The sequence below is a fragment of the Ambystoma mexicanum genome, chromosome 2q, assembly GCF_040938575.1.
Source record: "Ambystoma mexicanum isolate Mex_15411 chromosome 2q, UKY_AmexF1_1, whole genome shotgun sequence".
Lineage (NCBI taxonomy): Eukaryota > Metazoa > Chordata > Amphibia > Caudata > Ambystomatidae > Ambystoma > Ambystoma mexicanum.
This window is the reverse complement of record NC_090924.1, coordinates 1167200206-1167227235: the sequence shown is the minus strand read 5'-3', so window position 1 is coordinate 1167227235 and position 27030 is coordinate 1167200206. Positions and strand designations below refer to the sequence as shown.

Genomic DNA, 27030 nt, shown 5'->3' with positions numbered 1-27030 from the left:
ATCATTTTGAAGAGGGCCGCCCTTCCCATGAGTGTGAGGGGAAGGTGCATCCAATGTCGTACATCCCCCGCGAAGCGGGCCGTCAGTGGGTGCAGGTTGTGACGCACATAGTCTGAGAGAACCCCGGAAACCCATATGCCCAGATAGCGGAAGCCTTCTCTTTCTATTCAGTGTGGGGAGTCCCGGGGGATTGCCAGATCATCCCCTTTTACTGGCAAGAGAACTGATTTCCCCCAGTTTACTCTAAGGCCACTGAAGTCTCCATAGGTCTTTAACATTTGGTTTATGATTGGGCATGCTTGGTCTGGGTTACTCAGGAAGAGTAATAGGTCGTCCGCATAAAGGGAAAGCTTATCTTCCCGTCCATTTGGCCAACGGAATCCAGACCACGTGGTGATCTGTCAGAGCCATCGGGCCAGTGGCTCGATTGCTAGGGCGAAGAGGGGGGGAGACGGAGGACAGCCTGCCGGGTGCCTCTGCCCAGCGGGAAGGTCCCAGAGGTCCAGCTGTTCACCCTAACTGTAGCTAGTGGGGTTTCGTATAGGAGTTGAATCCAGCTAAGGAACGTTTCGCCCATGCCCATGCACCTCATTGTTGCCCAGAGGCTAACCCCCGCAACACCGATTCAAACGCTTTCTCGAAATCGATTGCGAGGAGTGCGAGTGGAGTGTTAAGGGTTGGGGCCTCTTTCAAAAGCAGGTGTAATCGGCGTAGGTTCATTCTGGTCGATCTTTGCGGCATGAAGCCGCACTGATTTTGATGGACCAGTGAGGATATTACCCCTTGGAGCCTGTTGGCCAGTACTTTGGCAAGGATTTTAGTTTCGCTGTTGAGAAGTGATATCGGTCTTTACGATGTGCACTGATCGGGGGGTTTGCCTTTTTTGGGAATGACCACTATGTTGGTCGTTCGTAGATCCGGTGGGAGGGTGCCCTGTCCTGTAGCGGCGAGGAATAGGTCCCGGAGGGGGACGGCCATTTTATTGCTGCCCAATTTCTTCCAGGTCTCGGCCGGGAAGCTGTTCGGGCCAGTTGTCTTCCCAGATTGTAGCTGGGTCATGGCTTCCGTTATTTCGGTTTCATCTAATCCCCTGTCTAAGTGAGTTTTTTTCAATTCCGATAATTGCAGAAGCACGATCTCATCCAGGAGGGAAGCGTCTGTGGGGACCGTTGTGGCGGCGTAAAGCGTACTATAGAATTTGGCAAAGGCCTCCGCTATTTCTGGGTCTGTCCGGGCCGGCCCGTTCGGGCCGTCGGTGATCTGTCTGACATGTCTGTGCCCCTCCTCCCGTCTTTCCAGCCATGCCAATAGTTTGCCGGCTTTGTCCCCTTGCTCGTAAATTCTATGAAAACTGAGCAAAATGGCATTTCACAAGGTTTAAAAATGGGAAGGAAAGGGTAGTGGTAAGAAATAGGTGCACCACACAGTTCTAGATGAAAATCAATCTAAAGAAGGCAGGTCTAACAAATGTAACCAGAGTCAGTAGGCCTGTGCCAAAGTCAGTTGGTACAGGGCAAGGGCCCAGGAGCAAAATGTTCTTGTAGCTGCAATCAAGTCTTTGGTTAACGATTTTGAAAAGGTGGATGCAGAAAGTGAAAAGACAATGTTAAGAGAGAGGGGCGGCCAACCCAAAAGGTAGGTAAAGGATTTAAAACACCTTTAATTTTACCACGAAGAAAGGGCAGCCTGGCGGAACAATGTACCTTTAAATGAAGAAGTGGCTCCTGCGGTGTTGGTTGTTCCTGGTAGTTCCTGCATTTCGGGTGATCCAGCAGAGGAAGAGAGGCTCTCGTCATGGAGGATGGTTCGAGTTACTGCACTACCCAGGGATGAAACCAGCGCGGTGCTGCCCGACGAATAAAAGGTACGCTCCTTTAAATCGTGGTCCGGGTGGACTGGTGCCTGGCTATCTGGCCTCTGAGTACAGGGTATGGGAGATTCGACCAAGGCAGGTCCGGGAAGGCGATTGGCAAACTGGTTGGCCCCACCAGCTCAAGGGAAGAAGGCTCTTGCATGAGAAGATCTTCTCTCGTCGTGTGGAGAAAAGTGGTGAGATGCTGCAGCAGGGCTTCACCGGTGGTTCAGTCGTTGCAGATGTCTTTGGCTTCTCTCCTCTTAGGCTTCTTAGTTCCAGTGGAGACGTCTTGCTCCTCCAGTCCTCAGGACCCTGCTTTTATGCAAAAAGATCCCCATTCATACAGCCTAGCTGTCACTCACACAGTGGAGTGACCATCTTGGCGGGAGACCCTCCAGCCTAACAGGATAGAGTGCGACATGGGTTGCTGAGGCAACCCTGTCCAGGGGTCCTACTCCCCCTCCCACACAATGGACCCACACCAGACTCCGTGGCGCCGAAAGGTGGGCTTCTCGGCAGAAGCCCGCCAAAAGGACGAACAAAGGATCCCTGACCTGGGTTAGGAGTTTAGAGAAAGACATGAGAAAGAAGTTATATTAAAGTTCTGGCAATAAAAACCTACCGGAGTAAAGTTAATATTAAAATACACCGGCGGTATGTTAGAGGCTGGCAGAAAAAGTGGTAGCCTCGAACAATAGGAAAATCCCATAGGAAAATATTTGTAGTTGAATATTTATGGTAGTAACCACTGCCACCAGCCAGAAACTTTTGAGAGAGGGACTGTACGGTACCCTCTCGAAAATTAACGTAAGGGAAAAACTATTAACCCTTTCCAGTACCCCCATAGTAAGATGGGTTGTACTGGTTTAGTTCATAAAATTTTAGTTCACTGAGGGTGCTGTGTAACACATGTGAGTAGAGATGGTTTCTATGGGGGTGAGAAAATCCCATAGACATTAAACACAAAAATAGTCTAGAACACACAGAGCAAAAATGCCTAAGAGTGGGAAAAAGAGTCTCACTCTTAGCAGGAAAAAGAAACAAACCCTTCAAATCCAGCAAAGCTGCTGGGGGACTCTATAAGTAAGGGAAATTAGCCATAGAATGAAAATTCTCCCTAACAGGAAGTATGACGAACTGTGATGGTTTCATGTGCAGTAGCAGGTGGACCGTGTGGGCTGAAACTTGTGCCAGCAGTAACGGGACGTGAAGCCAAGCATGCCGAAGAAGAGCAGAAAAAGAAAGAGAAAGAATGAACCAACGACACCATGCAAAACCATTGAAGAGTTCCCCAAAGTAAGGTAATGGGAATGCTAGTAAGTCTAAGAGAGGGCTGGGGAAACCTGAGAAGGCGAAACCAAAAGACAAGAGAGGAGTCGATCATTTTGTGAGGCAAGTCCCTGGTCAGTTCCATAAGACTGTGGTATTGAAGAATCAAGTAGGACTTGGGCAGCCTCTTGCAAATCCCAGTGGGGGCAAGTTGAAGGACAGTGTTCAAGTAAGGACAACACTAAATCCCTGGAGGGAACTTAAAGAATTGTTGAAGAATCTAAGATTGAAGTAACTCAAGAAAACATTGAAGAGTCAAGGAGAGCTCTGGGAGTCTCTCCCTCGTCCCAGTGGGGAAAGTTGAAAGACAATGTTAAAGTCAAGAAAATCCCGCTTAAAGCTGTTTATAAACTAGGAGAAGGGGGGTGTTCTCCTAGTCGAGTGATATTTCCAAGCACTGCTGTCAAACCTAAACTTGAGAGACTTTTACCCAGGAGATGGGAGTCAATCTCCTGGGTTGGGAAAGGAACTCTTTTTCCTCAGTGTAGTGATTTGGTGAAATGGATACCGAAGAACTGGGGAACTACTAGCAGGTGCACGGTATGGAGTCAGATCTCCTCACTTCTGTGCTGTTGGCCCGAATCATGGAGTTACTGCTGTTGACACTGTTGGGCCTGTTTTCTGGTCCCTTGCTTCGTGAGTGCATGGGGAATTTCCATAAACCCCCCAAGGTTTACATCAACACTCAAGCAAGACCCCCACATGGACCTGCTGATGGCTCCCAATGTCTTTGTAGGCTGTAGCGTGGGACAGCACTTCCTGACCCAGTATCCTTTTTGTTGCTTGGGGACTTCTCAGAGTCTCCGTCTATTAAAGAGAGATTGTTATTAACATGATTAATCACAGTAACACATTTTATTTTGTGGTCTTAGGTTGGAAGCATTGGGATGTTGATTATTTCAAAGACAGGGTGACTTTGGAAAATGTCTTAAAGGCACAATATCACCCCGGGGCTGTCTGTGACTGTCCCCTGACTCATGGAGGGGCTAGATGGGCACAATCAGGATACCTTTTCCTAGGCAGGTGCGCAGGACCCTTTCTCACCCCACTAGATGTACCCAAGACCATACAGTACCTAGATAGATAGAATCCTGATTTTCTATAAATTAAGAGAAATCTAACAAACCTCTTTGGGAATCCTAGTACTCATTCCTTGAAATTACAGGTGGCCGTTGCCACTATCAAATATACAGATATATTCTCTCTTGTGAGATTTGTTAAGCGGCTGACTGGAAATATCTCCATACATTTTTAGTCATTACTGTCATGAAAATCAGATATTCAAGTGGATTATGCTTCCTTTAGAATCAATTTAATGGGGAGCTTGTAACTGTTCTTCCTCAGTTGATCTGATAGAATGTCCTCTTTTTGCAATCAGTTGATGGACACAGGTTCATTTTATTTATTTATGTATTTATTTATTGCATTTTTCATACGCCCAAACCCTGAGGTATCACGGCGTAGAAGAAGTTGTACATTGAATACTTGGTATGAGACTTGGTGGTTGCAGGTACATAGGTTTATACATATTCATGCTTAACTTTACAGTTGCATTATATGTTGCAATATAATGAGCGATACCATGGTACTTAATATAGAACAAGAGAGGGCAAACCCGAGGATGGACGCCCTGAGGGATAATGTGGTAACTAATAAAGCATACAGAGGAATGAGAGCAGTGAGAGATAGCCTGGTAATTAATATAGACAAAGAAAGGCATACAGGAGAATGAAACAGTGCAAAGTGCCGGATTTGACCAGGGGCTGGCCACTTAAGTCTACCTGTTAGTTCCAGTCTGCGGGTGTGGATTTCGGGTGGTGAGGCTGTCACTACCGAAACAAGGATGGGCGCACAGGCTGGCAGGCCCGTTGGGCATAAGTGGGATTCAATATTTGTTGAATAGCCAGGTTTTAAGGAGTTTCTTGAATTTAGTTAGTGATAGTTCATTATTGATGTAGTTTGGGAGGGAGTTCCATACTCTGGGTGCAGCTGTTGGGAAACTAGAGTTCCCTGTTCACGAGTTCTTGAATCTAGGGATGTGTAGTAATGTATTGTTGTTGGATCTAAGCACTCTGGTAGTGGTTTTACGGTTGATACTTTTGTTGAGATAGTTGGTTGCGTTGCCTGTAACATATTTATGTGTAATTGTGAGGGTTTTGTGCAGAATCCTTGCTTGGATAGGTAGCCAGTGAACTTCTCTTCTGTGTTGAGAAATGTGTTCACTCTTTTTTATGCCTAGAGCTGCTCTTAGTGCTTTATTTTGCAGTAGTTGAAGTTTAATTAGGTTTTTCTTCGCGGTCTCTAGTAGTAGTATGTTGCAGTAATCAATCTTGGCAAGTATTAAGGCTCTGGCAAGAGTGATACAGTTCTGTTGTGAAAGGAAGGGGCGGCTCAATGCAATAAGTTTGGCAGTATAAGCAGTGGAAGAGGAGAGGGTACTAATATGTTTATTCATCGTAAGACTGGAATCTATGGCTGTGTATTGGGGGTGAAGTTTGGCTAGTTTTTTATGGGTGCCTACTATCAGAATTTAGACAGAGGCTATTTGCTGCCATCCAGTTCTGGATGATGGAATAGATTTTATTAACAATAATGGTGTCTTGTTCGAGGTTGCCTGAGATTGGGATTAGTATTTGAGTATCATCGGCAAAATTCGTGTATACGACTCCCATTGCGTCTAGGGCTGCAAACAGAAGTTTTGTATAAACATTGTAAAGTGTTGGTGAAAGACATGAGCCTTGGGGGACTCCCAATGGCACCAGAATGGGGTCGGCTGAGACATCTCCTATAGCTACCGTGGAGGTACGGTCAGATAGGAAAGATTTAATCCATGCAGTTGCATCTTTGGAGAATTGAAAGTTGTTTGCTAATGTTAGGCAGAGTTTGCTATGATCTACCAAATCGAATGCCGCAGAGAGGTCAAGTAATAAAAGTATGCACAATTTTCCTGAATCCCTGAACGCATCCATTTGGTTTTTTAGATCCAGCAATGCTGTCTCTGTGCTATGACCAGGGCAGAAGCCTGATTGTCTTTCCCCTAACAAATGGTAGTTTTCAAGGTGAGATATTACTTTGGTATAGGCAATTTTATCTATGATTTTAAGGAGGAAGGGTACTGTGGTGATGGGTCTGTAGTTGGTGGGGATCGTGGGGTCTAGATATGGTTTCTTGAGGAGCGAGGTCACACAGGCTTCTTTAATGTTAGAGGGGATAGAATTAGTGGCAAAGGAGGCATTGACGAAGTTTGTGATGGTTGGGGCTAGTGTAGGGGCACAGTTCTTGACTAGTTTGGCTGGGAATTTATTACCTTTACAGTTGGACGGTTTGAGTGAGGCTATTGTTTTTTGTACTTGGCCGAGTGTCACTGGGATGAAATGGAATTCCGGTAGATTGGGAGACTGGAGCGCGCGTTGTGACAAGGTCGGTTCTGTCTCTAGGGAGATTCCGAGTGTTTCACTTTGTGTTGTGATTTTGTTCTGCAGGGTGTTTATTTTAGAAGCAAGTGCATCTTGGATGGTTGTACACCATGCTTTGTTTATTATGGCTATGCTAGGTGGGATAATGGAAGTTTCCAGTTCTTTCTTGATGGCAAAGCGCTCTTTGCTATTAGAGTTGGCGATGGTGATGCGTTCATTTAAAGAGTTTGCTTTTTGTATATACATTTCTTGTTTTTAGATTTTGGCTTTAGCTTGGAATTCTTTTTTTCCATCGATGGTAGGGTTTTTCCTGAAGAGGTGTTCTTGAGTTCTTTTTTTCTTTCTAAGTTCAATAAGAGTATCATTGAACCATATGTTGCTACGTTTCTGTTTAGGTCTTTTAGATTTAAGGGGTGCTATTTCATCAATGGCTGATTGTAGGCAGGAGTGGTAATGTGATGAAATTGCATCAGGATTAGAGCCTACTGGAGGTTGTTTGTTAATTAGATTGTGGATCAGTGGGGTGAGACTTTCGGCGGTGAGTAGCCTCGTGTTTCTCATCATAGTCATAGGTGCTGGGTTGACCACCGGGGAGGGGTCCCTCTTGGTGGAGATATTAAATCTGATCAGGAAGTGGTCGGTCCAGGGTATTCAAGGTTAGAATCCAATCAAGGATTCGCCCTTTATAGTGGGTTGGGGCATTGACAATTTGAATTGCATTTCAAGAAAGGCATTGTGAAATGCTGCGGCTCTGAAATCAGTAGTGTCTTCAAACCCTAGGTTGATATCCACTAGAAGGATGAATTTAGTGTTTGGTTTGAGTGGAGGTGAGATGAGTAAGGACAAGTCTATCTCTGGGTTGTTGGTGGTGCTAGGGGCTCTATAGATTATTAAGAAGTTGATGGTTGTTTTAGGGTCTAGGGCTAACTTGAGTGCTAGGAGTTCATAGCCAGGTAGTGATTCAGTTTTACATTCTCTGAACTGGAGTGTGGTTTTGGAGGTTTGCTATCCTTTTATATATTTGTGATTATTACTGAAGATCTCATAATGATATTTACTTGTTATCCTCGTTCATCCTCATGGGTATCTTTAAAAATATTTATAAATAGCCTTGATGTGCCACCCAATAAATGGAGAAAAGGCTGGGAGAAAAACAAAAGAAAATATTAAGTGTCCCTGTCTGTGCACCGCACTGGGGGGCATTGGAGTAGCTTAGCTGCCTCAAAGTGATAGTATTGGTTTCTTATTTTTAAATACTTCTGTTTTTACAAAGGTTTGTTTTTCCTTTTTCCTTTTTCAGGGAGGCTTGCATTTAGAGATAACATGGCACGGGTGGGTTATTTTTGCATTTTGGAATGTACATTGTTTTACTTTAACAAAAATAATGTCACATCGCAAGTTGCATGATATTGAAAATAATGGTTTATTCACAGATCCCACACATAAGTGAAAATATTCACAATTTGTAGATTTAATGGAGTTTTCCATGCAGGAGGACCAGGTTTAACTTTTCCTTATCCAAAAAGTGTTTACATTGATATTCTACCTGGAATTACATAAAGAGGGTCTTGGGCAGGCTTTGGAAGACAAATTGGAGGTGGTTGGAGAAGATTTGGAGGAACTGGGCAGAGTAAGGTATGCAGTGTGAGTCATATCACTGATAGGTGGAACATAACACTCCTTTTCGCTTCATACTTGTGTATCAGGCAAGGAGACTGGTGGCACCAGAATATGAATGTGTTCCAATAAATCTAGTGTACGCAGTTCATTGTATTATGCGCAGCAAAGAAAACATTACTGGCAGAATGGCACTTTATCAGACCACTTTACATTACATTACATATTATAAAACTAACATTGTAAGGAATTGTTTTATTTTAAATATGAACTTTAGGTTATGATCGCAGAGCTTGCGCAAAAACTGAATTAAAAGCTGTCATGTAGAAATGCAAAACAATGCACACATATAAAAAAGATAGTATGCATTTTAAGGTTAAATGTGTATTAAATGGGTATTGAGATAATAAAGAAATGAAAAATATTATAAAGGTTTTTGATAAAAAATATATTTTGTACTATTTAGAAAAATGACATAGTAATAATCTGTACACACATCATGTAAGACATATGCCACATTATTAGCCTGTGATTGCAAACAATACAACCTGCCAATATCTATCTGAATAACAGCTGCTCATTAGAAAGAAAAATATTCTGGCTGATTCTGCATGTGCAAAGTACATTGGGAACCTCCACCTACTGTATATCACCACAACTGCTTTTCTTTATATATTGTCTAAATTCATTTTTTATTTACCAGATGTGTTTTTTTAAAATGTTCTTGCTCTTCTCCTTTTCTTTTTCTTTACATTCCAAATTTTGATTTCATCGTTATATTTTTTCTTCACCGTCATCCATTCCACCCCTCCCTTTTCTTTTGATGCACTGCTTTTGATGTTGACGCTGCTCTTTCTCAGTGCCGCTGCTGCATTTTTTAACATGGGATACCTGTTATTTTCATTATTTAGTCCCAACCCCTATGTCTCCTTCCCCGAAATCAGTGAGCACGCCCAGTGAAGCTGGCAGCCAGGATTCTGGAGATATGGGGCCCATAGGAAGGTAAGAAGAGCAATATTCACTGTTGATTGACCTGTATTGAGTACTGTAGCTTTTATTAGGAACGATGTACTGGAGTGCATTACTTTGATCGGATTTTAACTGTAAGCAGGGCAATTGGTTTTCTTCAAACTCCATTTGCAAGAATTATAATGTATGTTATTTATGTAAAAAGCTACATATTGATGAGATAAAATGTAATCGTATAAATAGTCGGTGTAAAATCTTTTGTTGACGTGACGTTAAAGTGCCAATTTAACACCACAAAACCCTTGAAATTCAGCAGGTGCTGGAAGCTACGCCACCTTAACTATAATGCCCCCACTGTGCAGCCCCTAACCACACTGATAGCATCACAAATGGTGTCACTGATGATATCACTCATGGCATCATGCGTGACATCACTGAAACAGATCATGCGTGCAAGAAAGAGAGATGCACCATTTAAAAAGCATGTTTCTGCATATAAGGGTGGATTCAGCGTTGTTGTAGTTTGCATTTAAAAATAATGTCCATTTACAACCATGGTATTTTTACATATCAGAGTTACTCCCTATGCAAAGAAGACATTTGAGTACTCCAATTATGACTTTACAGCTATCCACCAAAGAATGCAACATACATAACAAGGCGCAGTTTCAGAAGTGGACGTTACATATCAAAATATGGGAGACAACTTACTGTCATTATAACAAATCAAATGGTAGACCTTGACCATGTAAAATAGTAAAGGCTAGGGAAGGTGCCTGCAACGGTCAATGATGTTAAATAATACTTTCTTGTTGTGAGGACACAGTAATCAGGACTAAAGTAGCTAATGTACTGGATGGAAAAAAGTTGTAACTATTTTAGTGCCAGGGTTTGAAGCCCGCTTTCAACTAGATGTGTTGGACTATGACTCCCTTTTATCATAGCCAGTGCCTATGCTGGGTAGGGCTAGTGGAAGTTGTAATGTAAAACCTCTGCAGATCCAAAGCTTGCAGACTTCTCCTACGATGGATCTAAATTGCCAAGTGCTATGTGCAAGAGCAACTTTCTGCAGTTTCCCAACCATTATGTACAAGCTTAACAAATCTTTTCAGACTTACATAAAAGAAAGGGCATATAACATATTTTCTGTATGTTCAAATACAGTCAAAAATGTGTCCCAATGGCTGGTACTTACCAGTGATGTCATTGAGGAGGTTGCAGGTGATGTCCTGCCTGATTTCTCGTATGATGTCATCACTGTTGGCATCTGACATGTCCTAAGTTGCTAGGGTATCAGGTAATACTATCCCCATATATATGGTTGCCGTAAATAATATCGCAGGGAAAATGTTGTGGCGATATTATTTGGGTGACCATGTATATGGGGACAGGGGCAAAAAAAAAAAAGTTTGGGGGTTGCGGGGATGTCCCCCGCATGTTCCATGCAATAATGTCGCCACAAAAAAACGGCCATTTTTCAGCGATATTTTTGCATGGCGAGATTTTTGTTGCAACATTATTACATGGAACCGTTGCTAGGGAGTACAGTTAAGTGGAAGGGCTGAATATGTTTATTGTCGACTGTGGACAAACCTTGGCCTATATTGAGTGCTTGCTTGGTGTCACTGTACATGTAGATGTCTGGGTGAGTGTGCATGTAAATGTGGCCTATCCGTGAAAGTTACATCGTGACAGGCACAGTGCATTGTCAAAACACATGTGCGACATACTAGAAAATGTAAATGTACAGGCAGTTTTCCCGGATACTTCGAGGAAGAGTACATTGAGCAACAATGCAGATCTAGAACCACATATTAACCCAATGAAATAAAGACTGCTTTCATATTGATATTGATATTTTATTACTATCGCGCACTTGCACGATCTGAATGACACCTGGCCTAGTAGGATCGCTTGTCCGTCTTCCCCTTGTTTTCCTCCCTCCCCGCCTCGTCGCGCCTTGAAACACTTGTGTATAGGCGCGTTACAAATACCATATCATATCATATCATATCATATCATATCATATCATACACAAGTGTTTCTTAATCTTACAATAGCTTAATTTTATGTGAAGGGAGAGTGTGACTATAACTCTTTTTTCAAAAATATTCAATAAAAACGGAGAGAAAAAGCACACTATACTTTACAGTTCAAACCGCAATTTGAGCACCACTAGAGTTTGACATTCGATTCTCAAATTGCTCAATTGGCACTATTTCCTATCAAAACCTTTTCCTTTTGTGTTTTCCCTTTGTTGGGCCTTATTTGTTTTCTTTTTGTTTGTTTTATATTTGTTTTTGTTTCTTTCTTCCCGTTTTAAGGTTTTTGTTGATCCTTTTTTTTTCATTTTCTTTTTTTGTTTGAGTTTTCTTTTTGACTATTTTCTGGAGATCATGACACAACGTCCCGAGGCACCCTTCAGGAATGAAGAAATCGACTTTGTCGCAGTCCCTGAAGACCTGGAAGACGTCAAGTGGGTAGAGCAGCCAGCTCAACCCAAGAAGTACCATCACAGGAGCTTCACACCTTCCCTGTTCTGGCGGTACTTCAAGGTGCCTAAGGACACTCCCCTGTCAGACGTCAAGAGGGGACAGTGCACATTTCGTGGTGAGGTGCGAAAGAGAGAATGAAGCCTGGGCACCATGGTGTTCAGGACCCACCTGATACATTACTACTGGCGGCAAGTTGATGAATGTTTCCGGAGCAGGTTCAGGCAACAGGCGATCTGCCTTGGTTGTAATGCCCTGCAACCCACCACCAGACCTGCAATGTCACAGGACGCAGATGAAGCAGGACCACCATCATCAGCTGCGTTATCCCTTGCACCTCTCCCATCCACTTCATCTGGTGGCAATGATGGGAGTGTCACCTCTGTCACCTCAGCGTTGGACCCTTCACGGCAATGCAGGTCTCCAGTAGGGGGCGTTTTCACCTGCAGGAAGTGTTGTATGCCAATAGCACTAAATGCAACAACTTTTTAGGCAATTGACGAAACCTACATAGAGAATGGGTGAAATTGCAAGTGGGTTATTTGTGTTTTCAGAGTTTTGTACCCCTTTTTACAAGTTTGTTTTGCCTGACTGTCAAGTAAAAAAGAAAAAAGTGTCTCCTTTCCACCTATCTTTCCTACACCTATACTCTCCTTCTCTGATCATATCCTTAACCCCACAACGGTTCTTTTGGTTGGGTTAGCTTTAGGCACCACGGAAAGGGGCTAACCCTAACCGTACCTACCCGATGCCCAAGTTAAAGGCCCAAATGAAAAAAGGCTATCATTACTGTTAGTCTCAGCCCTCCGCCATGGATCATATCACCATTTAGACCAGTGTAGTTTCCTACACAGTTGCTAAGGGTCTTTAATTTTTTTTTAATGTACCTTACCACGCCTTTTGGCACCATGCCCTAGTTCCTGAAATTAACTTTCTTGTTGATGACCGTGATATAATCAATAGGTTAATGGAGTTAGGAAAGTATGGCATAGATCTGTGCTACACCACAAGGTAAGAATCTTTTTTTTAACTATTAAATAGCCATAGCACCATGCAGGTGCTAAGGGGGTTTAATTGGAAAAAATCACACTTACCTAGAGGCACACTTCAGCGCCATGCCCTAGCTCTCTGAAATCCATTTTCTCTGTTGATGACCGTGACATCATCAAGAAAAGAAACAGACTTCCGAAACTATGGTATCGCACAACGCCACACCGCAAGGCCATATTTTATTTATGGAACACCCTTTGCACCATGTGTCAGAAACCAAAGGGTCTCTCTCCTACTAGTCCCTGGGGATCTCTCTCTCAGGATGCCAGGGCATGGCCATCGCTTTGAATCCAGACCCTGCGGGTGGACCAGTGTGAGAGGATCAGCTGGGTGAGGGGTCTATGGGCAGTGGGGGTGAGGCAACCAATGGTGAGATGTGGTATCCCCCCCTTTCCCATACACCTAACCCATCCTATTTTATAGGATTCCCCGATGTCCCAACCCCCCCTTTTTGGGCCGGGGCTAACTCTTACATATCGCATTGGACAGGTCCCACTAATAGGATCAGGCAAAGTCAGGCACCTGACTCTAAGTGCATATATCTGGTAACAATTAACTCTCCTCACACGGATAAAAGGCAGAACATAGAGACACACTCTGAGTAAGGTAGAACACGAGCAAGAGCAGAACTTCCAGGGCAAAGGCAAACCTAAAGGAGCAGAGCAACGGACCGAGGGACAAGAGCAAAGGGTGGAGAATCCCAGAAGTTCCCTGCAGGAGTTTGTTGGCTCCAAAATGCTATGAAAGACTTATGGAGAAGGCCAAATCCCAAACAAGAAGGCTGCATTGTGTTTCATGGATGCCAGCAACCCTCACAGGTGTCCGGCACAGCTGGGGAGGTGAGGCCAAGCCTGTGGTACTAACCTTGACTTGTGAATTGAAAAACTGTAATGACAGGAAAGAAACGCACTCAGCCAGTGAGTTGGCAAGCATTATGAAAGACGAATGTGTGTTAAAAAAAGATTGAATTTGCCCACATTATATTGCACAATTAAAGGCTGCACACGTGTGGAAGAGACACAAAGAAAGGCAGACCTGTGAATGAACTTTGAAGTAACAATAGCTGTGGAACCAGTGATAGCGAGTAACAGAGTGTTCCAGTGAAAGGAAGTAGCCCACTTGAAAGTCTCTGTGAAAGCTGAATTGTTTGTAGCGATAAAGTGAATAAACTGTAAAAGCAAAGTGATCAAAATTAACCCAAAGAAAATGGGAGAGTAAAAAGGTGAACATTGAACTTTAGTGCTTATGAAATTGAACGTCCCAGACCAAAAAGCACTGGGGCAAATAATACAAGAGTGTGAGCTGAAAGGATAGTCGAAGTGGTCCTGCGGAGGTCTGTAGTAAAAACCATGCACATTCGAAAGTCTTCAACATTAGGAAATGGTCCGAGCCTGGCAGAGGGAGACTGGAAGTATAATAAGTTAGGGGAAGGGAACCCCTAAAGGATGTGAATTAAACTTGGGGAAGGGAATCATTGCAAGTGTTTTGTTTTTGCTTTGAAAGGTCTGAGCCCGATTGAGGGAGACCGATGCAAAACTTTTGCTTGAAGAGGTCTGAGCTCGACAGAGGGGGACCGGCGAGAACGTTTTGTTGAACTGTGTTTTGAAAGTTGGAAAGACAGACTTTAATGTGGAAGGCCAGGCAGGCCTTGATCCACGTTTTGAACTGCCATTGTGTTAAGAACCTGAGCCAGAGTGTGTCATCCTGACTCCGGGGACGGCCTTACACCGTGCTGTCTAACGTGGAGAGGAGAGCTTACTTAGCCACATTTATTTTTTATATTTGAACACTGATTTTCCTTTGCATACATATTCTCCTTTACACACTTTTTGTACAAGAGATAGGGAATTCATTATGTTTTGTTAGTGTGGGCCATTTTGATTTGACGGACTCAACTGAAACTACTTTATTTATTATTTGATGGTACAGACCACTCCCATCCTAGATATAGGGCAAAGTAGGAGTTCTCACAAACCCAGAAACTTTGAAATTGTACCTTTTGTGTCAGTGTCATACACGTTATACCATGCCTTTATTACACATGCAGGTGCTGAGAGTTATTAATTATAAAAATAAAAACACACTTACCTTACAGCGCACCTCAGACCTATATATATATATATATATATATATATATATATATATATATATATATATAATATAATTAAGCATTGTATAGATTCTAAGGATGTTTATATTTAAAAAAAACAAAAAACACACACTTACCATGTGGCACACCTTGGCGCCACAGCTGAGTTCCTGAAATCCATTTTCTCTGTTGATCACTGTGACATCATCAACAGGAAAACAAAATTTTAAAGGTATGGGACAGCACAGCACAATTCCACACCATAAGATCATATAATTGTTTTACTTAAACATCCTGCAGCAGCATAGGAAACTACACGAATGCTAATAGGCGAGGGAGGAGCAAAGAAGGGAAAGGTGTGCAGGGTAAGGGGACATCGATCAGCAACACTCAGGCTGCCCAAAATGCAGGTTTGTACCAGAGAATACATCCCATATTCCAAGCATCCTGATTGGCTAGCACCCCCTTTCAGGAACATAATGAAAGAAAACCTAGAGGGGCCGATTCATGGAATAATTGTGTGCCGAAATTGGTGGCGCAAGCGAGAAAAATCCAGTGCATGAGTGTGAATCGCACACAAGCAATTCATGGAAGTCTGTGCGCGTGTTTTTCCAGGGAGCTGCACCGAAACCGCACATGGCGCACATGGGCGCACACGTCACTGCGACCCCCTGAACGCCGTGCATGATGCGCACAGCGAAAGTGCACAACATGTAGCGCACAGACCAAAAGGGGGCGGAACACGTGGAATGGGAAACAAAGCGTGAGGGCGTAATTGGGGAAGTACTGCTGGGAAATACATGGAACGCCCACACGCACGCGAACAACATGTATTCATGGAATCGAATAGGGGAAACGCGCACACCAAAAGACACGCACAGGTGTAAACATGTCCACCACACGAAGGCAGACGGAAGCATCCCCGCGCAGTATTAAAGTGCGCGCAAACAACAAACACGTATTTACAGCTATGATGAATGTCCCATTTCTCACAGCAGTAATCGCCGGACACCGCAGGAGGAGGAGAATAAACAGGCCCCGCATTATTTTGCCCAGGACCAGCCTTTTTGGATGCCTGATGAGGAGGTCTATGGCAGGTATAGGTTTTCACCTCATATCATCCTAGACCTGGTCACTGAGTGGGAGGACAAGCCACCTTGTGCTCCCAAGCACTGAGCCCCTTGGAAAAGGTGCTCAATGCCCTGGATTCTTTGGCCACTTGGCCATTTCAGTGAACAACTGCCATAGTTGGGGGTGTCTCACAGCCCACGCAGTCAAGATGCCTACACCAGGTGTTGGCAATCATGACTGCGCGCCCCTCAGTCCGCAGGCGTATTTACATGCCCAGAACACCCACAGAAAGGCAGGCCATGGTCCATTACTTCTACAGGGTGGCACACTTCCCCAGAGTGCTTGGTGCCATTGATTGCACCCATGTGGCCCTACGTGCACCTAGGACCACTGGGAACATCTATCGAAACCACAAGCACTGGCATTCCATCAATTTACAGGTTGTATGCGATGCCCATGGAATCATTACCTCTGTCTATGCAAACTATCCTGCGTTCCCATGACAGTTTCATATACAGAATGTCCGCCCTTAGCCGGGACCTGGAAGCTGGGAAGCATGAAGACACATGGCTCATTGGGGAGTACAAATGTCTGTGCAATTGCATGCATGTCACACACAGACAAATACACAAACCTAACTAATGACAACCATCATCACCTCCCCAGGGGACAGTGCCTACCCTCTGAACGCCCACATGATGACGCCAATACGGAACCCCACCACACTACCCCAGGTAAATTACAATGCAGCCCATATTGCAACTAGGGGAATAGTGGAGCGCACATTCGGAGTCCTCAAGTCACGCTTCCGCCTGCTTGACCGCTCTGGCAGCCAGCTACTGTATGCTGTATGCACCCCCAATGGTGTGCAAGATCATTGTGGCAGCATGTGTCCTGCACAAAGTTGCAACACAGCGGTGCATGCTGGTGGACATGGTGGTGCCCCCACATCCCCAACCACAGGCACAGGCGCTGCTCATGGGAGGAAAAAGGGCACGTGGCGAGGCATCCCGGAGCCAGCTTGTGGCCACATTTTTCACCTAAACTCCCACCTCTGCGGAGTGCACACAGGCCTGGCACATGCCAGGTGACAATCGATGATGACAAAGAGACAGACAACTGTCACAACCTTACCACCCTGAGAATGTTTCCACGGAAGTGCTATATTGTGTGCATCCCTAGCTACTTAAACATAACCAATCCGATGTGACCAAAAGGAACACATGCAAGGTCCATATCACACCACCCCCTTGCAAACCAGGACATGGAAATCACTGGTAGGTCACCCAAACCCTCCCAACCCCATCACCCTCGTCGGCCACACGATAACATGGCATGCAACAGCAAAAGAGCAAACCAAAAGCACAACATGTGACAAATTAGAAACGTAGTGCCATGTGATAAATGGAAAGAGGCCTAAGACAATCACACCTGATGTGGAATCAGATTAAATGACTGACCACCGACCTCCCACACATACAAGGTCATACACAAATGCATGCCACCAGCGGTACCATCAACAAAAGGCAGAATGCCTGATGGAATGCACATTGGCCAATTCAAATCCGCAAATCCCAGAACCGTGTGCTGTGTGTGTCCCCTGCAACACACCGCTCAGCACACAGCACAGTAAAATTACCCAGTGACGCATGTACACGATCCCAAAATGGTAAGGGATCATGCGCTGAAGGGACACAGCATGGCACAGAAGGCAATCTGTGTGCACGTGTGGGCATGGATGGGGGGTTGTATGTGTGGTGGTGCATTGTGTAAGTGTGTGTCAGTAGGGACATGCACTCAATACATGCATATGAAATGAAGTAACCCTCAGTGTCCTGTACACATCACATGTGAACATTTCCCATGTGGACACCCCAGTGTGTCAAACCACACCAATCCCCTGACACCTGAAAAGTAAACCCAACACAGGAACAGCCACTGACCAGCATAACACATCATGTACATAGTACCCCACATTGACAATGTCAGAGAGTTCCCAATCACTGTAGCCCAAGCGTACTGTCCAACAACAAAAGCCCCTCCCTCATTTCCTCATACCTTGACCTTCAGAAGAACTGTCTCTGGGGTCCGTCGGCTTCTTCCTTCCAATCTACCTGGCTTCAGGATCCCCCTTCCCCTTGGTTTCCTTGTTCTTCCTTTCGTGTAAATAGGGTCTAGCTCCCTCAGAGGCCACCTTGACCGGTAAAAATACCAAATTGCAGAGAACTCCAAAGAGCCAAACCCCCAAACCAGGGAAAAAGCTACTAGGCACCAAAAAACCCTGGAAGAGCCTCCAGTAAATGACTTGAAGAATAGAATATGGCCAAGTACATGTCCAAGCTGAATGATAGAATAACTTCCACGGTTGCACAGTTGTACAATGGTTCAACAGGATGGGTAGGAATTTCAGTACACAATAATCAATGAGGATGCCACAACTGATGGACACTTATGTCCCCGGGGAGCATCTGCCATCTGCACAGTCCGAGTGAGACACCCTGCATCAAGGCCAAAGGATGTACCCCACAGTATGTGTCTGGCAGGTTGGCAGGGGGAAGTGTGCATGTACACAGGAGCGTGGAACAGACCATTGCAGTAGTCCAATATGTTACCCACCAGTGGTGAAATTGAGGTGCAGGGGGGAGGAGGGGCAAGGAACCATGCCCGCGTGGAGTACCCGCATGCAGGCTGAACACACATGAACATCAGTCATGCGATGACATAGTCTGAGTGCTGAGTGGAAAGACACCCAGGCTACATCAGAAGGGTCAGTGAGCTGGAACATGGACCGGAGGGGCAGCCAGGTGACTAGCGTGTTAGTAGGGTGCATGTGTGGTGATGAGGACAGCTTGCATCACAACAGGCATGCAATAGTGAAGCATTGCATGACTCGCACATGGGAACATAGCATGTAGTGGCAGTCAAGCACAACATATCACACAAGCAAACCACACATGGGCTGGATAAACACGCAACAATACTCACGGGACAGGGCATCATAATCCAGCATTTCTCCCACTCCTTCGACCAATTGTGCCGGGATGAACTCTGCAGCGATCACCTCGTGCGGAGTTAGTTCTTCCTCCTCAGGTGCTGGCCCACTCACCAGAGTCATGGCATAATTGGAGGCACGCTTTAGCTTAGCATAGCGTCGGAGGTCATCCCAACGCTTTTTGCAGTCCTGAGCTGTGCGCACCTCATGTCCGAATGCATGAACACCCTCCGCAACATGCTTCCAATGGTCCCAACGCTGGGTAGGTGTGTTGTGACAATTTGGGCCCACTAGCATTTCACGTTCGCTTTCCGACACGTAGCCCACAAGGAAGTCCAGTTCCTGCTTGCCGAAAGGCTTCTTCCTCGACGTGCCGGAGTCTGGAGCCGTGTCTGGGTCCCAGCCTCTTGTGCAGGAGCAACCTTCCTCCTCTTGGGCAGTGGTACGGACCCTGACTGGCAAATGCTGCCCTGATCAGTAGGGGCAGTGGCGCTGGTGGACTGGACCAAGGCAGTGGCAGGTGGAACAGGGACAGAAGCCCTGACTTGCATCAGTGGTTGCTGGGTGCTCTTGACTGGACACGGTGCAGCAACAGCCGCTGTGCCAAGGTCTGTGACTGAGACTGTCCTGGCTGACAGACTCACAGCCGGGGTGGTGTTGGCTGCATCTGCCCATGCAGTTGCCAACACCCGGCTGTTCGGGGCAGCAGATGACAACACTGCCCCAGGGACATGTGTCTCGGTCAGAGCAGCCCTGCGCGCACTTTGCTTGTGCTTCCTGACCACCTGGAATTCCGCATGGGAATCCTCAGGTGCCAATGCATCATGTGCTGGCCGACCCTGAGCCTACCACTACAGCTAGAACAGAAAAAAGATCCAACAATAGGGATCCTCCCGTCCCTCGTACACTTTCGACAATCCGCCAAATATGGTGTTAAACAATAATTGTTAGGCATCAATCAATGTAAAGTTAATTGATTTAAAATAGTTTCAAAGTAACAGCAGAAAAAAGATTTCAGAGAATGTGAATTTCATAAAATACACAGGGTGTTTTTTAATAACATCAAGTAAACATATTCTTCAAAGATCCAAGACACATAATATTATGGCTTTACGAGTTTCGAGGGCATACCCTCTTCTTCTGAAGCCTTGCTTGGACTGATGATGATTTGTAATTCATGTTCCAAAGGTACATTATCAGTGAAAAGAAAAAATGGAAAAATCAAACATTAATAGATTTGGTTAAAAAATAGATAAAGCAGTTATAAGTGACCTAATAATACAATATCTCATACTTCAGTTACCGCTACTGTCTATAGCATATAACTTATTATCCATTTTTGCTTGTGTCCAATATATATACATCAAACAGTCCTTGAGGTTAATGACATCAAGGTTTACACAGGTCCAGGGATGCCTAAGTCCAAGGGTATTTGCAAAGTCCTGTGCTAAATGGCATTGTGATCAATCGAATCAAATACTTCATAGCATATGAATAAAGTAGCAGAGTTACCCGGTATCAATACTCGTCTAAATTCGACTAGCCTCTAATGGAATTTGTAAAGGAGAAAGGACTCACCTATTAGGGTGTGGGTATCATGAAAAGAGGAGCAGCAGAGGAGGCCGCCAGGAGTTCAAGTAAGAAGGTAGCATACATCTAGACCTATTCAAGAGAGGGACTAGGTTACCAGAGTCAATAAGTTCAAAGTAATGCTTACAGGTTTGTAAATTAAGGTCAGTTTTTGGAGTGATACCTATTCTGGAGCACAATGTTAAGTAATTGGGATTACAGCATAGGACAAGTCATACTACAGTTAGCCATAAAGCTATGGTTATATAAGGAGTGGTATTTAACCATTAAACAAGATGCGTATAGTATTGCATACCTTAGTTGCAATTCCATTAGCTACATAGATGTAGCAAGAATGAGCAGTCTCAATCTCCCATCCTTTCAGAGTCAATTCAACCCAACAATTAGAAGCCGAATCTCTATTCATCACTCAGAACGAGAGTAACATACTTCAGCTGTTAAGGAGTAGGAAATGTAAAAAGATATATAAAGGAAACCGTTTATAAACCTCGGAAACAAATCGTCATTAGAGTGTCGGAAAAAGTTAAAATACATGAAATATGAACGTGCGCTTACAGGTCAGCAAATTAGGATCAGTGTTTGAGGTGGTGTCAATCCGAATTCCTGATGTTGGGCAATAGGGATTACCGCATAGGTAAGGTCCAGTGGTGTCTGTGGCTCCACAATGCAGATATCAGCTTATTTTCAATCACCAGTGAGCAACTACCGAGAGCGGAAGCACAATATGTGCCCGTCAAAAAGTAGATTTGTTTATATTTGCAGACTATCATACAATTGGCCAGCGATCGTGCTTACCTATAAATCTCACCATCGAGGGACAAGGAACGGAGACGTGAGATCAGACGGCGTACAGCAGGCGAATCAAGCTCAACTAGCGTACTTAGTGACTGTAGTTAAAGGACAAATTGACAAGGGGGGTCCTGGGAGTCCCTCTGCCAGACATTAGTTCTGGTTACAAGGGAACTTACCCAGAGTCTTTAGCTCACTATCTTTCACAGAGAAGAAATATCCCAAACATATCAGTCTTTGTCCTGCCCTGGGGCAGTCCAGCACCGAAATGCTAGGCAATTCTCCTCTGAACAAGAGTACCAACAGCATCCCCAGACACGTGTTTCGGTCTGGTTGGACCTCATCAGTAGGGAGGAGCTGTGCCTCTCTAAGAATAGTGAGCAAGGGGTCCACGTCTGGATTCCCCTAGTAATTTAGGGTGAGACTCAAAGTTACTTAATTATGCAAATTGACAAGGGGGGTCCTGGGAGGCCCTCTGCCAGACATTAGTTCTGGTTGCAAGGGAACTTACCCAGAGTCTTTAGCTCACTATCTTTCACAGAGAAGAAATATCCCAAACATATCAGTCTTTGTCCTGCCCTGGGGCAGTCCAGCACCGAAATGCTAGGCAATTCTCCTCTGAACAAGAGTACCAACAGCATCCCCAGACATGTGTTTCGGTCTGGTTGGACCTCATCAGTAGGGAGGAGCTGTGCCTCTCTAAGAATAGTGAGAAAGGGGTCCACGTCTGGATTCCCCTAGTAACTTAGGGTGAGACCCAAAGTTACTTAATTATGCAAATTGACAAGGGGGGTCCTGGGAGTCCCTCTGCCAGACATTAGTTCTGGTTGCAAGGGAACTTACCCAGAGTCTTTAGCTCACTATCTTTCACAGAGAAGAAATATCCCAAACATATCAGTCTTTGTCCTGCCCTGGGGCAGTCCAGCACCGAAATGCTAGGCAATTCTCCTCTGAACAAGAGTACCAACAGCATCCCCAGACATGTGTTTCGGTCTGGTTGGACCTCATCAGTAGGGAGGAGCTGTGCCTCTCTAAGAATAGTGAGAAAGGGGTCCATGTCTGGATTCCCCTAGTAACTTAGGGTGAGACCCAAAGTTACTTAATTATGCAAATTGACAAGGGGGGTCCTGGGAGTCCCTCTGCCAGACATTAGTTCTGGTTACAAGGGAACTTACCCAGAGTCTTTAGCTCACTATCTTTCACAGAGAAGAAATATCCCAAACATTTCAGTCTTTGTCCTGCCCTGGGGCAGTCCAGCACCGAAATGCTAGGCAATTCTCCTCTGAACAAGAGTACCAACAGCATCCCCAGACACGTGTTTCGGTCTGGTTGGGATGCTTGTGGTCTCGTGCAAAAGGGATGTGACCTAGCAGTTCAGGATGGACTACCCCTTTGGGGGTGGGACCAAGCCTGATTTGCATATGGTTTTTCCCCATTGTAATGGCTTGGCAGGCAAAGAACGATGGTCTGGAGGGTTGCCCAGAGCAATGCCAGAGGTCAACATTTATTCTAAACCTTCCAGCCATCAACTCTTTTGTTTTGCTATTGTCACCCCGAGTGGGAAGGGTATGCCCAGACGTGGGTCTCTTGCCTGTTGCGCCCAGAGACCCAAGCTACTCCTCACTGTTGACGCCCTACAAGGCTGAAACATGTCTGGGCATGCTTGTGGTCTCGTGCAAAAATTGATGTTACCTATCAGTTCGGGCTGGACTACCCCTTTTGGGGTGGGACCAAGCCTGATTTGCATATGGTTTTTCCCCTTTTGTAATGGCTTGGCAGGCAAAGAACGATAGTCTGGAGTGTTGCCCAGAGCAATGACAGAGGTCAAGATTTATTCTAAACCTTCCAGCCATCAACTCTGTTGTTTTGCTATTGTCACCCAGAGTGGGAAAGGTATGCTCAGACGTGGGTCCCTTGCCTGTTGGGCCTAGAGACCCAAGCTACTCCTCACTGATGACGCCCAACAAGGCTGAAACATGTCTGGGGATGCTTGTGGTCTCGTGCAAAAGGGATGTGACCTAGCAGTTCGGGCTGGACTACCCCTTTGGGGGTGGGACCAAGCCTGATTTTCATATGGTTTTTTCCCCTTTTGTAATGGCTTGGCAGGCGAAGAACGATGGTCTGGAGGGTTGCCCAGAGCAATGCCAGAGGTCAACATTTATTCTAAACCTTCCAGCCATCAACTCTTTTGTTTTGCTATTGTCACCCCGAGTGGGAAGGGTATGCCCAGACGTGGGTCTCTTGCCTGTTGCGCCCAGAGACCCAAGCTACTCCTCACTGTTGACGCCCTACAAGGCTGAAACATGTCTGGGCATGCTTGTGGTCTCGTGCAAAAATTGATGTGACCTAGCAGTTCGGGCTGGACTACCCCTTTTGGGGTGGGACCAAGCCTGATTTGCATATGGTTTTTCCCCTTTTTTAATGGCTTGGTAGGCAAAGATCGATAGTCTGGAGTGTTGCCCAGAGCAATGCCAGAGGTCAAGATTTATTCTAAACCTTCCAGCCATCAACTCTGTTGTTTTGCTATTGTCACCCCGAGTGGGAAAGGTATGCTCAGACGTGGGTCCCTTGCCTGTTGGGCCTAGAGACCCAAGCTACTCCTCACTGATGACGCCCAACAAGGCTGAAACATGTCTGGGGATGCTTGTGGTCTCGTGCAAAAGGGATGTGACCTAGCAGTTCGGGCTGGACTACCCCTTTGGGGGTGGGACCAAGCCTGATTTTCATATGGTTTTTTCCCCTTTTGTAATGGCTTGGCAGGCGAAGAACGATGGTCTGGAGGGTTGCCCAGAGCAACGCCAGAGGTCAAGATTTATTCTAAACCTTCCAGCCATCAACTCTTTTGTTTTGCTATTGTCACCCCGAGTAGGAAGGGTATGCCCAGACGTGGGTCCCTTGCCTGTTGGGCCTAGAGACCCAAGCTACTCCTCACTGATGACGCCCAACAAGGCTGAAACATGTCTGGGGATGCTTGTGGTCTCGTGCAAAAAGGATGTGACCTAGCAGTTCGGGCTGGACTACCCCTTTGGGGGTGGGACCAAGCCTGATTTGCATATGGTTTTTCCCCTTTTGTAATGGCTTGGCAGGCGAAGAACGATGGTCTGGAGGGTTGCCCAGAGCAATGCCAGAGGTCAAGATTTATTCTAAACCTTCCAGCCATCAACTCTTTTGTTTTGCTATTGTCACCCCAAGTGGGAAGGGTATGCCCAGACGTGGGTCCCTTGCCTGTTGGGCCTAGAGACCCAAGCTACTCCTCACTGATGACGCCCAACAAGGCTGAAACATGTCTGGGGATGCTTGTGGTCTTGTGCAAAAGGGATGTGACCTAGCAGTTCAGGTTGGACTACCCATTTGGGGGTGGGACCAAGCCTGATTTGCATATGGTTTTTCCCCTTTTGTAATGGCTTTGCAGGCGAAGAACGATGGTCTGGAGGTTTGCCCAGAGCAATGCCAGAGGTCAAGATTTATTCTAAACCTTTCAGCCATCAACTCTTTTGTTTTGCTATCGTCACCCCGAGTGGGAAGGGTATGCCCAGACGTGAGTCCCTTGCCTGTTGGGCCTAGAGACCCAAGCTACTCCTCACTGATGACGCCCAACAAGGCTGAAACATGTCTGGGGATGCTTGTGGTCTCGTGCAAAAGGGATGTGACCTAGCAGTTCGGGTTGGACTACCCCTTTGGGGGTGGGACCAAGCCTGATTTGCATATGGTTTTTCCCCTTTTGTAATGGCTTGGCAGGCGAAGAACGATGGTCTGGAGGGTTGCTCAGAGCAATGCCAGAGGTCAAGATTTATTCTAAACCTTTCAGCCATCAACTCTTTTGTTTTGCTATCGTCACCCCGAGTGGGAAGGGTATGCCCAGATGTGAGTCCCTTGCCTGTTGGGCCTAGAGACCCAAGCTACTCCTCACTGATGATGCCCAACAAGGCTGAAACATGTCTGGGGATGCTTGTGGTCTCGTGCAAAAGGGATGTGACCTAGCAGTTCGGGCTGGACTGCCCCTTTGGGGGTGGGACCAAGCTTTATTTGCATATGGTTTTTCCCCTTTTGTAATGGCTTGGCAGGCGAAGAACGATGGTCTGGAGGGTTGCCCAGAGCAATGCCAGAGGTCAAGAGTTATTCTAAACCTTCCAGCCATCAATTCTTTTGTTTTGCTATTGTAGTTAAAGGACTCCACCATTACGCGTGCAGGGACCTGCGTGTGGTCGATATGCTAAACATAAAGAAAGGACTGAAAGTGTTTTGAACTATTGTTGGACGGACATCTTGTAATGGGATGTCAACCTGTGGATGCAATAGCCAAGTTATGCTGCTTGCTAATGTTTAATAGATGTGGCTAAGAAGTCAACATCTTGAAATTCGTAACTAAACCATCAACAGGAAAAGAGGAGTAAGAATAAGGCACGGGACGTAAAAATAGAACTCTTGGCGTTTTCATATCTGCGTTACTCGGAATCCCGTAAAGAATGTGAATGGAGTGTTGAAAATGTTACGTACTAGTCCGATAGAGGAATAATGAATATTCAGGGGATCAATAGTTCTCAAATATCGAGGACGTGAAAAAAGTAATTTGTGTGAATGAAGTGGTGTCAATTAAGCCGTCTGCTCTACTTTATGCAAACCCATGGACAATGCATACGGTGGATGGTTGATAACAAATCAGGAATAGGTCATTCCGTAATCAATGGATACATTTAAAAATGTCCAGACATTAAACATACTTATCAGCAAGTCATATCACATCAGGGTCTCTAGTCGCAGTGCCGCTTATAGAATAGTAAAATTCTTAATTGAGAAGAAAGGGGATGATAAGGTTCCTAGTATCACATTGTGAGCCACTAATTATTGTATGTAGTGTCATTCACCTGAAGATGAGTATATCTACATGACGGTAGGTACATGGAGGCTAGATATTCATATTGTAAACCTGTCAAAATAACAAGAAATATAATTACATCACAATATCAGTAGATACTAATCAATAACAGGTATATGTTCCAAGACACATTTGTATGGAATTCTATACTGATCACAATAGCTTTCCATATGATTTGTGGCATGTAACAATATGCTCATATCTTTCATCCAGTTTGTTACTTCATGCATGTATTTCAGATAAAACAGGTAAGTGAAAATTCATCATTTAACCCGTTGGGCTGTAGTGTGTCCAATAAGTCAATCCAGAATGTTTCCCTCCTGGATAGTAGTGCCTGATAGTCAGCTCCCCTTTGGGGTTTTTTAACTACTTCAATTATTTTGAATTTTATTTGGGCAAATGAATATTGTAGTTCTGAGAAGTGATGTACCACTGGTGAACGTTTACCTTTACACCTAATTGTGGACTTATGTTCTGTCCATTTATCTTTTGCTGGTCTAGTGGTTTGGCCAATGTACAGTTTACCACATAGGCATTTGATAGAATAGATGACTCCTGAGGATAGGCAGGTTGTGAAGTCCTGTAACTTGATTTTTTTCCCAGTTTGTGGGTGAGAGATGGTATCACCCTTGATGATATTGGTGCAATGTTTGCAAATAAGGCATGGAAATGTGCCTTTTTTCTTTGTTCTTAGTAGTTGTTGGCTACTCTTCAAGGGTCTCTCAGCTCTCTCAAGTCTATCCTTTAGGTTCCGACCTCTTTTGAAAGCCATCATCGGGGTATTCGGAAAAAGCTTAAGCAATGTGGGGTCGTTATGCAGAAGGGTCCAATGTTTTCTGATGATTTTACTTATTTGAAAGCTCTGTCGAGAGTATTTAGAGATGTAAAGTAACAG

At 45.1% G+C, this 27030-nt stretch overlaps 1 protein-coding gene across 4 annotated transcripts in view; it reads left to right on the top strand.

Annotated features, from left to right (window-relative positions):
• The window catches only part of DYNC1I1 (dynein cytoplasmic 1 intermediate chain 1), a 2709604-nt gene that overhangs the window by 198622 nt on the left and 2483952 nt on the right, over window positions 1-27030 (top strand). For all 4 annotated transcript variants that reach the window (XM_069648550.1, XM_069648548.1, XM_069648551.1 and 1 more), the window contains exon 5: window positions 9129-9219. In XM_069648550.1, coding sequence (XP_069504651.1) covers window positions 9129-9219 — 91 coding nt within the window. The remainder of the gene's footprint in view (window positions 1-9128; window positions 9220-27030) is intronic.